Source organism: Monodelphis domestica, chromosome 5, assembly GCF_027887165.1.
Source record: "Monodelphis domestica isolate mMonDom1 chromosome 5, mMonDom1.pri, whole genome shotgun sequence".
Classification (NCBI taxonomy): domain Eukaryota; kingdom Metazoa; phylum Chordata; class Mammalia; order Didelphimorphia; family Didelphidae; genus Monodelphis; species Monodelphis domestica.
In genome coordinates this window covers 36,479,463-36,493,520 of record NC_077231.1, presented here as the reverse complement: position 1 = coordinate 36,493,520, position 14,058 = coordinate 36,479,463, and the positions used below count along the sequence as shown (strand labels likewise).

At 54.7% G+C, this 14,058-nt stretch overlaps 1 protein-coding gene across 6 annotated transcripts in view; it reads right to left on the bottom strand.

Annotated features, from left to right (window-relative positions):
• FMNL3 (formin like 3) overlaps positions 1–14,058 on the bottom strand; it is an 85,520-nt gene that overhangs the window by 10,584 nt on the left and 60,878 nt on the right. For 2 of the 6 annotated variants that reach the window (XM_056798295.1, XM_056798296.1), the window contains exons 5-14: positions 9,560–9,643; positions 8,295–8,450; positions 6,266–6,374; positions 5,854–5,930; positions 5,472–5,565; positions 4,973–5,047; positions 4,112–4,222; positions 2,170–2,319; positions 1,530–1,631; positions 176–452 (exon numbers count right to left, since the gene is read on the bottom strand). In XM_056798295.1, the coding sequence (XP_056654273.1) occupies positions 176–452; positions 1,530–1,631; positions 2,170–2,319; positions 4,112–4,222; positions 4,973–5,047; positions 5,472–5,565; positions 5,854–5,930; positions 6,266–6,374; positions 8,295–8,450; positions 9,560–9,643 (1,235 nt within the window). Of the gene's footprint in view, positions 1–175; positions 453–1,529; positions 1,632–2,169; positions 2,320–4,111; positions 4,223–4,972; positions 5,048–5,471; positions 5,566–5,853; positions 5,931–6,265; positions 6,375–8,294; positions 8,451–9,559; positions 9,644–9,793; positions 10,901–14,058 lie in introns of those variants that run through there. The other 4 variants (XM_056798299.1, XM_056798297.1, XM_056798300.1 and 1 more) reach the window with 4 other exon arrangements.

The following is a 14,058-nucleotide window of genomic DNA, read 5'->3' as shown; positions in this document are numbered from 1 at the left end:
CCTCCTCCTGAAAGCACGGAAGCAATGACCCCGGGGCCTCGGCCTTCGACTTCTGCACGCCCTCCCCCGTCCTCTCGCCCTGCCCCCTTTCTGCGGCTCACTCTTGCTTTTTCTACTCTGCGAGGCCTCCCTTCATCCCTCTCTCCTGGCCTGGGTACCGCGAGGCTCTGCTCACCTGGCAGAGGGGGCGCTGGAGGTGGGAGGGGTGGAGCTGGCGGCGGGGGGAGGGGCAGGGTCTCCTCCGGGAATGAGGGGGGAGCTGCTGGGTCCAGGTCTGACAGGCCCAGGGTCTCATTGAGCTCAGGAGGGCCCAGCTTGGCGTGATCGCTGCCCAACGAGTCCAAGGCCCCGGCGTGTGGATCGAGCTGGCACCTGTGCTGAAACGCTTCCTCCTTCTCCTTGATAAGCCTCCGGAGTGTGTGGACCTGATGGCTGGTGTTCTCGTAGGTCTCCTGCAGGGCAGACGGAATGAATCTGGTGGGAAAGGCAGGGTGCAGAGTAGGGAGAGGGGCAAGGGATGCCTCGGGGGCAGGTGCTCCACCCAAGTCTGTCAGGGGGCTCAGCACTCAAAGCCACCGAAATGGGAACGGAAAGGCCGAGAGCGAAGCGAGGGAGATGAAAAGGGAACAAACATAACTCTCTGAAAGAGCAGAACTGATATGGCCAAAGGGCTATAAAACAATATATTCCTTCAGATCCAGCAATACCGCGGCTGAGACCCAAAAAGACTAAAAAAAAGGGAAAGGGCTGTGTGTACAAAAATATTTGTAGCTGCTTTTTTGGTGGCAGCAAAGAATTGAAATCTGGGAGAACGTCCATCAATTGGGGAATGGCTGAACAAATTGTGGTATCTGATGGTGCTGGAATACTAGCATGATGAATGGGATCATTTCAGAAAGAGCAGGAACAACCTCCACGAACGGATGTAGAGTGAAATAAGCAGAACCAGGAGAACATTACACATAAGACTGATGCATTGTGGGACGACAAATGTGAGAGGCTTTGCTACTAGCAGCCATGCAATGCTCCAGGACAACTCTGAGGGACTTATGAGAAAGACGCTGTCCACATCCAGAGAAGAACTGGGGGAGCAGAAATGCAGAAGAAAGCATGTGATTTACCCCTTGTTTATTTGGGCATTTGCTTTTGAATGATATGGAAATACAATAATACATGTATAACTCAGAAAAATAAATTAATTGACTAATTAAAAGAGCAGGATTGACTTCCCAACTTTACAAAAGTTCACACAGGACCAACAGCGACAGAAGAATGACGTGTATATGCTACCTCCAGAGAAAGAACTGACAAAGGGAACCAAGCAAGACAGCTTGATTTATGCAACTATCCTCTTGTCAAAGGAAGCCTTTTTTAAAGAGGGAAGGGAGGGAGGGAGGGAACGGATCATCTTAATATTTTAAATGTTACAAATACATTTCTTTACTGCGATCTGGCTGTGAATCCGCATAAACGAGTGGCAGAACAGACACACTTGGTCTTTCGTCTGCCTCCTCCTCTTACCCCCATACCTTTATGTTCTCTAGCTCCTTCTCCCTCTGGAGCAGCTGCTTTTCCAGCTCCGCCACCCGCATCATGTTTTCATTTTCCAGATCCAGCAACTTTTCGGATAACTATAGGAGATGAAGGCAGGAGATGGCAGCTCTAGGGATGCAGAGAAACCACTGACAAACAGGAGAGGGAAGTCTCCATGGGACTGAAGTCCTTGGGTGGGCATCCCCAAAGGGTGCTCCCCACAGACCAAGCATATGGGGGAGGCTTGCCTGGTCCTTCATCGGCTGGGATCCAGCACCCAAACAGCCCCACAGAGGCTGGTTCATCTGAGCAAAGACCCAGGAGGTTAAGTCTGGCCTCCATCTCTTCTAGTATAGAGGATGTCTGAGACAGCCCATTCCTTTTTTTACCTTCCATCTTAGAATCAATACTGTGTATTGGTTCCAAGAAGAGTGGTAAGGATTAGGCAATGGGAATTAGGTGACTTGCCCAGATCTGAACCCAGGACTCTCCATCCACTGAGCCACCCAGCTGTCCCTAAGAGAGCCCATTCCCGGAGAGACCCCAGGCCTTGGGAGCTATATTTTTTCTTCAAAACTACCGACACTCAAACCTTCTTCCACTTTGTCTTGGGCAGTCAAAGGCGCTGGCACCTACTTGGGAAATATGCTCTTCCAGTTCCTCCACCTTCTCCAACGCTACATTCTTGGTTTCGGCGTCCTCCAGCAGTCCACCAACATCAAACACATTGTCTAGGTATGCCTGAATTTGCACTTGTAACTTCTCACTCTCTGTATGCCTTGACTTCTGGAGAAGAAATGGAAAATATGAAATATTCAGGCACAGAGTTGATGCGTGCCCACAGAATCCTGGTGCCATTCTCACTGGATGTTTGGAACAGAGAAGAATGGGGAAGGGTTACTAGTACCTGGGATGCTACCTTGCTGGGTGCTGAGGAATCTTGATCAAGAAGGATCAGATCTTAGAAAAGATCCATCAGTTAAGGGAGAACATTCTTAACTTGAGAAAATTTCAGTTGAGGTATGAAGTTGGAAACCAAATTTCAGAGCATCGAGAAGAGAGTGAGAGAAGAAACAGAGGCACCCTTTTCAAGGAGACCGGCTGAGAAAAGGAGGTCTAGTGATGGGTTGTTGAAGACTGGAGAAAGCCTGAGACACGTCTGTTGACAGCAAGCAAAGAACCAGTCGATAGAGAGAAAGTACGATTACAGAAAGGCGGATAACCGTGGGAGCCATCTACCGGAAAAATGGGAGGGGATGGAATGAGGGGCACATGTAGAAGGGTTCTTCGCCTTGTTGAGGAAAAGTCCTACCCTTTGATCAGAAAGTGGAGTAAAAACAGTGGGAGATGAAGTCAAGGAGGGAGCAGATGGCTTCAATTGTTTCCTACCAAGAGCAATCTTTCCTTGACAAGCACTGGAGAAAGGGAGGTGTGAGAAGCTGGAGAGGAGCTGTTGTTCCTTGAATCCAGTACTCCATCTCCTGTCTCCATTTCATGTCCTCTCTCCTCTCTCCCCATTTCCTCTGTCTGTCTGTCTGTCTCTCTGTCTGTCCCCCCACCCCCCATTCGGAATCTCTCTCTGACAAACGTTGAGTGATTTGCAGGTGTGCCTCCCAGGCCCATTTTTACCCACAGTGCTTGGCATGGGGCACGGCCCACAGCTGGCTTTTAGTAACTGCTCGCTGACTGACTGCGAGGACAGAGCTGACAGCAGGGGGTGGTCCAGAGAGTTGGGGAAGGAGGAGTAAAAGAAGTGGATGATTCACATTACAGTAAGGGTCCGGCTGAGGCGCGGGAACACGAAGCAGCCTCAATCAGCAGCACTGCGTGGCTCTCCGGCTCTGTTCAGTAGCACGTGAGAAGGAGACGGAAGTGTCGAAGCGTCAGCAGGAAAGGGGAGCGACAGACCTGAGAGCATTAGGACACTGCAGAGAGGGTGGGAAGGCCCAGAGCAGGGAGGACAGCCTGGAAAAGCACGGAGGAGGGGAGGGGTACGAGGTCACCCGGAGGGAGGAGGGACTGACAGGCCTGGACCAAGGCATTTCACATCCCAGAACTGGAACGTCTGTGGGCGCCTCTCCCCGGGCAGAGCAGGAGTCAAGCAGACTGAAGTGCTCCAAAACACCTGACTGTTTAGGGGAGGAAGGCATGCCCTGAACCACCTGAGGAAAGGATAAAGGGGTCCCAGAGGCTGCTGGATGATCAGTCTGAGAAGAGGACCTTCAAAGGGAGGCGGGCCTGAGGAGAGCAAAAAAGCACCAGGAAACAAGGAATACTATCGCCCTCCTCGGGGGCTGTGAGAGAAGAGGTGACCGGTACTGAAAAAAATAGCCAGGAGGCTGTCGCTTTGGGGGCAACCCGGTCTCTGGGCAGGCCAGAAGGAGGAAGGCCCAGTAGAGGAATGTGTGGATCACACCCAGCTCCAGGCTTGTGCCCTTCTTCCCCATCCCTGAAAGCCAAGGCCAGACCAGGGCGAGCCGATGCAAAGCCCCAAGCGACGTAAGGAAGGGCAGGGACCACGGGAGACCCTCGAGGTCGTGGAGGAGGGGGCGGCGGGAGTGGGCCCCCCGAGGCTCACCTGCAAGAACTCCTCCAGCCCGAGCTTGGTGAACTCGTACTGCAGGTGCACGCGGAAGTTCATATCTTCTACGGAATGTACCACAATGTTGATGAACTGCATGCAGGCCACCTGGAGAACGGACAAAGCACGGGATGAAGGAGAAGCCCAGAGGCAGGAGGCGCGTGGCCTCTAGGCGCAAAGGCCGTCTCTCCTCATCTGCAAAAGGAGACGATACAAAGACATCACGATCAACCAGAAGAGCTCTTGGGAGAATCCAAGGGATAATGCCTGAAGATAATGATGCCAACGGCGCTCAAGGCCGGTGGAAAAGTGCTATGTAGGGGCGGCGGGGTGCTCAACAGGAGGCCCTGGGTTCAAATCTGGCCCCAGACACTACCTGGGCAAGTCCCTTAACCCCCACTGCCCAGCCCTTTCTGCTCTTAGGCCTTGGAACCAATACCTAGCATGGATTCTAAGATGGAAAGTGAGGGTTTAAAAAAAGAAAAGAAAAAGCTGTGTGAAATGGGGCCTGAATGTCCTCAACTCTGTCTGTGCGGGCATCCACGTCTGCGACGATAAATGAAGGAGGAATGACGAAACAGACACCCCCTTATTCTGAGCAGCGCCCGCTGCCTGTCGCAGCGCCCATGCACACTCCAGACAAGGGGAAGTTGCTCCTTCTGGGGGACTGTGGAAGACACTCTCGTGAGGAAGCCGGGGAAGGCCCTCCCCGGAGAGTCCAGCCAGACCGCAGGCCCCCCAGACCTGGGAAAGCACAGGGGAGCGGGCCGGGGCTGGGCGGCTCGGCCTGCTGCTGCAGGTGATGCAGGACGATAACAAAGGATCGCTTCCCCGGGGAGCCCAGAGGCCTCGGCTCACCATGAAGTCGATGTTGCTGTCCTCGTTCCGGAAGTACTCCATGAGCTTCTCAAAGCGGTAGAGCTCTTTGCACACCTGTTCGGGACAGACAGCCTCAGTGCTAGGCCCGGCGGCCCTCGAGGAGCGTCACTCACCAGAGGGACTCTGGGAGGAGTGATGCTGAGGGCCCATGGCACAGGGGACCTAACAGAAAGCTCCGGGTCAGGAAACTCGGGGCTGGAAGGGGTCGCCTCCCAGAACATCTTCCCGTGCCAGCTCTCGCAGGGCAGCCTGCACCGGCTCCTCGGGACCGCTCTGGAGAGGCCTGGGAAAGCCTCTGCACAAAGGAGCCAAGAGCCTCCACAGCTCCTCTTCTGCCCCCTCCAGGGGAGCCTCGTCTTCTGGCAGAGCTCCCCGTCAAGTCACTGCCCAGCTTTAAGGGTGATGCTCAGCCATCCTCCCTCCCTTCCACAGTTTCCAGCTCCTCCTCCCTCCCGAAGGGCAGAAGCAGGAGGCTGACCTCTTTGAAGTTGTCGAAGGCGGCTAGGATGATCTCATGGCCTCCCCTCACCAAGCACACGGCGGCTAGCAGCTCCAGAACAAGGGCTTTGGTCCTAGGGGCAAGAAAAAGAAATGCACAGGTCCTAACCCCCCCCCAAATTTATGTCTAGCCAACGGAGTTCTTCCAAAGCAGGAAACTGTTGGAAGGTTCTCACACTAAGCTACTGGAACGGAGTGGGAAATGGGGATAACAGGGTTCCTAGGCATGGAAGAAAGTTTCCCCAGATGAGGCGCTGGTCCTTGGTGAGGTCACAGTGGTCAGAGAGCTCCTTGCCAGGGACAGGGAGGTATGTGGGTCTCTACAGCCCAGGGCTGGGGAGCGTGAAGAAGAAAGCTCTCACCTGGGGTTCTTGTTGTTGAGACTGAGGGCAATCTCGTTGACGGCATGGGGATGGGACATGACCAGGTTGAATCCATACTGCAGAGAAAAGGAAGATGAGAGAAAGCTCAGTCAGGAACAAGGTGGAACCTGATCTCTGCTCCTTTCTTCCCATTTTACACTAAGAAGGATAGAAAGTTGTGGCCAAATGGGAAGCTGTATCAGGCAGGAAAGGGCTGGTTCAAGGAGGGTGTTCACAGAGCAATGCACTTGGGGTAGATGACACCCAGGCACCCTTAGCACCTCTCCAAATGACAAAGGAAAGGAGTGGATTCAAAAGAGAATCTGGGTTGGACCAATGCTGCCCGTTAAGGAAGAGCAGGCTCTGGCCCCCTCCCACAAGGCCAAGCAGGTCGGAGATGACTTCTGCGTACCTGGTAGTTCATAATAGCCCTGAGGCAGAGGATACAGACGTGAACGTCATCCTTCTGGCTTACAAGGCGGGAGTTCTTCAGGGCCCTTCTCCCAGGAAGAGTGCTGTACCTGGGGAGGAGAGGAGGCTTTACAAAATAACAAAAACTGGAAGTTGGAAGGGATCTCAGCAGCCATCTAGTTCAGCCCACACACAAAGGAAAAGCCCACCAACGGTGCACCTGAGCCAGCCTGTGCTCTAGGACTGCCAAGGTCCCTCAGTGCCCTCTGGATGGCTCTAAGTGTGGGGAAGCATTTCCTGTCATCAAGCCTGTCTTTGCCCCAATGCTCCTGGTGGTGTGGTGTCCTCCGGGGCCAAAGAGAATTAAGTCTAGTCTTTAAGCATTTAGTGCAGAAGCAGACAGTGCTGGCAGATGATGCTCCAGGAACCTCCAACTACATCACTGACAGGTTCATCTTGCCAGCTGGTCATGAATGAGTGCCTGAGGCTGTGTCTTCACCTTCCAAGTCTCCCTAGCACGAACCAGCCTAATTTCCCAACCAGTGTACGGGGTACTTTAGCTCCTAAAGACAGAAGCCATCTCTGGAGAATTAGGAGTGCTGGGTTCCTGACTCTGAAATAATCCTATTTCTCTACTTACTCCCATCTCATTCCCAATGACCATCTTGCTTAACCAGCTTCCCAGAACCTACTCTAGAGGGGAAACCCCACCACCACCACCATTACCACACAGTTTATTTTTTTTAATTTGAAAGTTTTATTTAATTAATTTAGAATATTTTTCCATGGTTACATGAATCATATTCTTTCCGTCCCCTCCTCCCCCCATAGCCAACACGCAATTCCTCGGGGTTTTACATGTGTTATTGATCAAGACCTATTTCCCTATTATTATTTGTACTAGGGTGATCGTTTAGAGTCTACATCCCCAATCCTATCCCCATCGACCCATGTGATCAGGCAGCTGTTTTTCTTTTGGGTTTCTACTTCCACAGTTCTTTCTCTGGACACATTTTAAAGGGTCCGAGTTCACCCTTGAATCTCCTGCTTACCACCCCAGGTCTGACATTCCAAGAAAGGCAGAGCTAAGCAGTCTCAAGGTGCTAGAGGCACGCTTCTCAGTCTGGCCCTGCACTTTCAGGTGTCCAAATATCTCCTTAGGAAGTCCTCAACCTCAGGGCCAAAACCCCCACAACTTACGTGGTAAGCACATAGAGCAACTTTCACAGGAAATCTCAGGAGGCCTAGATGCATGGTTGGAATAATGGGACCCGGAGAACGATTCCCAAAAAGGGTAAGAGAAAGGAATGGCTAGAAAAGGAGTCAAATCCAAGGAAAGGGGAAAACAAGAAACCAAGGGAAGGAATCACTGGGCTTTTGAGTTGTCCATGGTGCCATTCTGTCTCTCGAAGTTAATCAAAACATCTCAGATGTAGGAGCATATAGAGTACTTTGGGAGAAAATTCCCCCAAAGAGGGAGGGAAAACCCAAGGAAAGGGGGCAATGGCAGGAAAGTTGGTTGGGCTTAGAGAAGCTTATGGAGTATAAAAACACCCAGAGAAGACAACAGAGAACAGAACAAAGGACAAATGCTAGCCGGGTGAGGAAAAACAGCAGACAGAGAAGGGGCCCTGAACTCACAGATTGATGGGAAAAAGAGCTAGGAGGGGAGATGGCTTTCTCCCAGGGTAAGATTGGGTTATGGAAGAATAAAAGCAGTTTAAGGGAAGAAGCGGCTTCCTAAGGCTGAAGGGAGAAGGGAGAAGGAGAATTTCAGAAGAGGAACAAGTACTTACCCAGGACAATCTGGCAGGCAGAGCCAGGGGAACAGAGAGAGCACAAACCAGAGGACAGACTGTCAGGCAGAAGGAAAGAGAACCGAGCCCTGGAAGCAGAGAGACAGAGAGAGAGAAGGGAAGGCCATGAGTGCTCACTGCCATCCCCGAGGCTCTGGGCTCAAAGGGAGAGGAGGAGGAGGAGGAGGAAGAGCAGGAGAGCGGGCTGGTACACACAGCAAGACCTATACATACCGTAGCACAGACTGGCGTGCAGAGCGAGCAAGGCTATTGGCAAAAGGAGCTGACAGGGCACTGGGCTGCTGCTGCAGATCCTCGATGGACCTGCTCCAGGAGCGCAGCTTCTCAAAAGCACCTTCGTCGCTGCTTTCCAGACCCTCAAAATCAAACCTGAAGCAGGGAAAGACACACGCACACATGGAGGAGACGGCCTCGACGATGGTGCCTCCAGCAGCAAGGAGCAAAGGCCGGGGGAGCAGAAAGCAACGCGGGGGCTGTGGGGAGCAAAGAGAATTAAGATGGGGAAGGCGGCACGGCGGCGCGTAGCCCAGGGAGGTCGGATCCTGGCTCTGCTCCCTGCAGGAAGTCACCTTTCTGAGTTATCTGTACGCCGAGGGAGCTGGACTCATTTCTGTTCTAAATCGGCAGCCGTGACTCCTTGGTACCACCAGCCCTCTGAGAGGGGGAGCGCCCAGGAGGACGGACGCGCCTCCGGGGACCTGACTGCTTCCAGGGAGACCTGGGAATCCGGCTCTTGCAGCTGTCGCTAGCTGCTAGGCCCGAGCTGGAAGTCCTCGGGGCAATCATGACAGACAGCCCCGTGGGGGAACTTTGCCTGGTCACGGCATGGCCAGCTACGGGAATTCTATCCTCCCTCTCGAGGAACTCGGACTCTAGTGGGGCAAATGCCAGTGTTAAAACAAAAGTGGAGAACGCAGGGAACAGAGTGCGTAAGGCAGCCCCGGCTTTTCTGAATACTGAAACTATCCACAGGGGAGAGGGACAACCAAAGGGACACGCACGAGTCTGAGAATTGCTGCGAAGTGTTTTAGTGAGCAGAGTAGACTGCGTCTGTCTGTCTGTCTGTCTGTCTGTCTGTCTGTCTGTCTGTGTCTCTCGGAGTGAGGCAGGCTAAAGGGATGACCCGGAGGGAACCCTGGAAAATACAGCCCTAAATCTGATCAGACTTCTTGGTGTTATCAGCAGGAATGAATGACAAGCTCGTTTCCCATGTCAATCAGAGGCTCTTCTAACCCTCTGAAGACTGCTCCAGGGGTCTCCGAAGTCCAAGGAACAGCCTGTCACTTAAGAGAGACCAAGGCTTAGCTCTCCAGATGTGTAGTCTATAGTTTAGTTTCCAGAAGGACTTTCTAGGAGAAGACTTCTCCAGCAAAAGCACTGGTCCTCCCCCCGCCCCCAACTTCGCCACAAAATCACTTCTTCTTCCAGGGTATCCCTAGGCCCAGGGGCCAAAGGGGGGACTTCCCGGCTGTACTCACATGACAGAACATTGTGCAAAGGACAAGTAATCGACCAGCACGTCCAGCCCCTTGTTCTCCTCACTCAGAAATTCTCGGACCCACCTGCAGACAGGAAATGCAGACCTTGAGCCCTGTTCTTCCTCCTAAAGCGGGAGCAGGGGACCGCGGTGGAGACCCCCCAGCCCAGGCGCGTCTGCCCAAAGGATCCCTGCCGGCCACGTGCCCACGGCCGACGCGCTGCTGAATCCTCACTTAGGCTTGCATTCGCCCATTTCCCCTCTGAATTTGAATCCGGTTCCGGCCACCCTGAAACATCTCCGCTGCTTTCCTCCTGGCCACAGCACGGGAACCCAGAGGGATCAGCCGGAGACGGAGCCGTCCTAAACCCTGAACGTCCTCGAAATGGAAGCATCTCTTCTCCCTCCCGACGCAGGAGACGGAGCCGCACGTGCCTGAGCTCGTACTCACTTCCCTCCCCGAGCCAGAGGGCACTGATGGAAGCACGTAAGCGTGGGTCACCCGAGAATGGGGCAATGCACCGACACTCAGGCAAGCGCAGAAGAGCGGGCGGACGCATCGAGGACATGTGGAAGAAATATGTTCGGGGAGAGGGAGAATGGCAGCAGGAGGAGCGGGGGCGTGACGGCCACTCTGGCCACACGGGCCGAAGGGTCGGGGCCCATCCCAGCCTCGGGAGCCCCGGACCACCCAAGCTGTGGGGCGGAATCGGTGAGCCCCCTGATCTCTGGGCCTTTCTGGACGCCCCCCTTCCTCTGGGGGGAAGGCTGGGGTGCCAGGTTGGATGGCAGGCCACACCCTCGGTGCTAGGACGCAGATGGCCAGGCCTGGGGGGGGGCCGGCAGCGGGCGCAGGCCGAAGCTGACACCGGAGCCGCCTGGAGCTGGCTTCCTCTCCGGGGGCTGACAGGCCTCCCATTTCCTGTCTGTCTGCTCTCCAGCTCCCCACCCCCATCCCATTTCCTGTCTGAAGGCACACTGCTATTTTCAGGCCCTTGACATGTTGAGGAGAGGTTAAAGGGCGCCTCAGCAAGGCAGAGAAACCAGCGCGTACAGTACGCTCAGAAATGCCCTCCCGAGGCCCGCTCGGAGGCTCCTTCTTTTCGGTCCCCGGCCCTGACCAGCAGCTCTCTCCCTTCCCGTCCCGTTTGTTCTCTGGGCCCCGGCTCCACCGGGTCTAACGGTCCCTCTTTCCTAGCCCAGGAGGCGCGGGCAGCCCGCAGGGAGGGCCCCCCTCCCCCGGAGGCCGGGTCATTCTGAGACGCCGGCCAGGGCGCCCAGGGCCTGCCTCTGGATGGCTCGCCCGGCCCCGGCCTCTGGGGGACCCTCCGAAGCAGAGGGCAAGCCTCCTGGACCTGAGGCCCAAAGTTCTGAGGCTTCCGCTCCATCTGGCAGCGTCTTAGCTTCTCAGACTAGTTCTGGGATCTCGTCTTGATCATAAAACGAGGGACACGTGACCAGGCGTCGCTGAAGAGTCGTTCTGCCCAGAGGGGCACGTCCAGCAGTGACCGCTCCCTCTGCCTCCTCTGCCCGCTCTGTCCCCTCGGAGCCTCCCATCTCTGGCCCTCCGGCTCTCCCCTGCACGGACACTCTCCCCCTCTTCCTAGCTCGAGCCCCTGGCAGAGGCGACGAGGAAGAGGGGCCTCCAGGTTCTGGGTGGAGAGGGGGTGGAGGGGGGCCAGGAGGGGTGTGAGGAGGAGTCACAGCAGGACTTCCCGGTAGCAACGAGGCCCCACTGAGACTAGGTAACGTCAATTTAGGGTCGCCGCAGTCCGGATGGTGATGCAGAATGACCTTCGTGCAGCAACATGGTAGGCGTGAAGGCACGGAACGGTGGGAGTGACGCAGGGCTGAGGCTTGGCTTGTGGAGCCAGGGAAATGATACGGGGAAAGGGACTCGAGAGCAGGACCTCCGTCCCCTCACCTCCAAGCACGGCCCCTCGGACGGTCACTCTCCCATTTCTCTTCAACGTCTCCCTCTATGGGCTCCCGCCCTCCTGCCCCTCCTGCCCACAAGCATGGCCGTGCCTCCCTCGTCCTCCCAAAATGCACTTGGCTTCTTCCACCCCCGACGACCATCCTCTCCCTTTTCTGCCCCTTGTGACTAAGCTCCTTGGAAAGGTCTTTTATGACACACACTTCCACTTCCTCCTGACTCTCCTCGCTCTGCCAGAAGACACCAAGGGCCCTTCGGTGGCCTTTCTCCAGGCCTCGCCTTCTTGGACCTCTCTGCAGCCTTTGACAGACCTCCTCGAGAAGCCCTTCTGCTCTCTCCATTTCCGGGACACCATTTTCTCCTGGTCCCACAGCTCTGCCTGGGCTGCTCTTCTCTTCCTACACCTACTTCCCTGGGTGAACAGACTTCACGGTCATCTCCATTCTGACGACTCACACATCTCCCTCTCCTGCCCCAATCGCTCTGCTCGCCCCTCTAGTCCTCAACTGCCTTAGACGTCCCGAGCCAGACATGTAGTAGCCAGCGTGGTCAAAACCAGAATGCATTCTATTCCCTTCACTCCCCCGTTCTGTCTCCATCCTCCCGGCCCCAGGCTCTGAGCCCAGGAGTCCCCTGGATTCCTCACGGCCTGATGAGTTCACTTCCGCCCCCTCCTCTCTTCTGGCATTGCCACCATTCTAGAGTGGGCCCTGGCCGGCTGGTGGCCGGCGGGCCTCCCGGCCCCCCCTCCAATGCTTCGTCCCTTCAGTCCCCAACATGACTTTCTCAAGTTCAGGCCTGATCGTGCCATGCCACGCCACTCCCATCCCCGCTGCAACTCCAGTTTCACCTCCAGGATGAAACAAAAAGTCCTCTGCTGAGCGTTCGAAGCCCTTAGTGTCTGCCACATCCCCTTCCATGCAGGGCTGCTGGCCTCCTGGCTGTTCCAGGAGCAGACACTCCATCTCTTGGCCCCCACGCCCGGAAAGCCTTCTCTGCTACACTCTGACTCCTGACTTCCCTGGATTCCTTGGAGTCCCAACGAAAAGCCCATCTTCTCCAGGAAGCCTTCCTTGGCCCTTCTTAATTCTCATGTCTTCCCTCTTAATTATTTCCTATTTATCTTTATACATAGCTTGATGTGTCTTTGCGTGTAAGCTTTGATTGTAAGCTGCTTGAGGGCAGGGGTTGGTTTTTATTACCTCTTTTTATATGCCCAGCCCATAGCACAGTGCCTGGCACATAGTAGGCACTGGAAATGCTTCCCGGTGGAGTACTCTATCATCACAAGCATCTTCTCCATTTTGGAGTTGTTCCTTTTTCACTTTTATTTCTTCCTTCGGTGCTATGAATCATCCCTGGCAGGCAGAAGGCCGACATATCAAGTATCTCTCTCTACTCAGCCTCTTTCTGAGGCCTCCTCTTGCCAGAAAAGCGTCTCCTTCTCCCCACATCTTTCTGCCTGTCTCTCTCCCCTTCTTCCCCCTCCCACCCGAGGCTATAAATATGGACAATCATCAACGAAGAGGGGATAATTAAACCCAGGGAAGTGAGTGGGTCACCAGGGGAAAGAAGAGGGGCCAAGGCAGAGCCCTGGGGGGCACTTACATTTTTGGGGGGTGCTGTGGATGATGAAGGTCCCAGTAAAGAACACTGGGAGGTCACAGTCAAAACAGGTAGGAAGAAAACCAAGAGGGACGAGTTTCTGAAGAGGAGAAGCACTTACTATGTGCTGGGCACTCGGCTAATCCTGACGATACGAAAAGAAGCAAGAAGACCGTCCGGCACCTCAAGTGGCTAGCTACATCCTGAAGGGGAAGAGGATCTCTAAAGGAGAGCCGACGTTGGAACGTGGGGAAAGGAGTCTAAGGGTGCCAGGACACCGCTGTAGGGTTTGGAAATGTCTGAATGGTGGGGTGATCATCTGGATCTGGGCAGGGGACGATGGAAACCCACCTCTAAGAGCCCAGAGTCTACATTCTGGTGGTAAGGGAAGCGCCAGGGCCAAGATCTGGCAAAAGACAGGCGGCTTTAGGACGTCCCAGAGGCTAGAATCCCAGATCGTATGGTCCCCTCCAGCAACAGGCAGAGGATTCACAAGGGGTCCACAGAAGCGCTACAGCTTCCAAGGTTATTAGATGGAGAAAAAGGGGGGGGGCAGCCCACTTTCTTTGGCCTTTCTTCTTCAGCATTTGACTGCAATAGGAACTTCCTGGGAACGATGGGGAAAGGCCTGTTTGGGGAAGAGCTCTGAAATAAGTCAGGTAGGAACCAGCTACTGAACTCTCTGAGCACTCTGTGAAAGCGGACTGCCTCTCTTCCAGTGGTCAGGCCCAGTCAGGAACACCAATATGGACACCCCTTCTCTTTTCTCTGCTGGGCTCCGTCGTCCCATCGAATACTTAAAAAATCACCCATGAAAGAGCCCCGGCTTCTCCAAAGCTGTTTTCAGCTGTGCGCTGGGAATCCCTCAGGGAGGACAGGATCTGTGCTGGTTCCTGTCCTCTCTGGTGGGGTTTCCTGTTAGTGCTGCAGCTGACTCTCTACAGGTATCCTACGGGCAA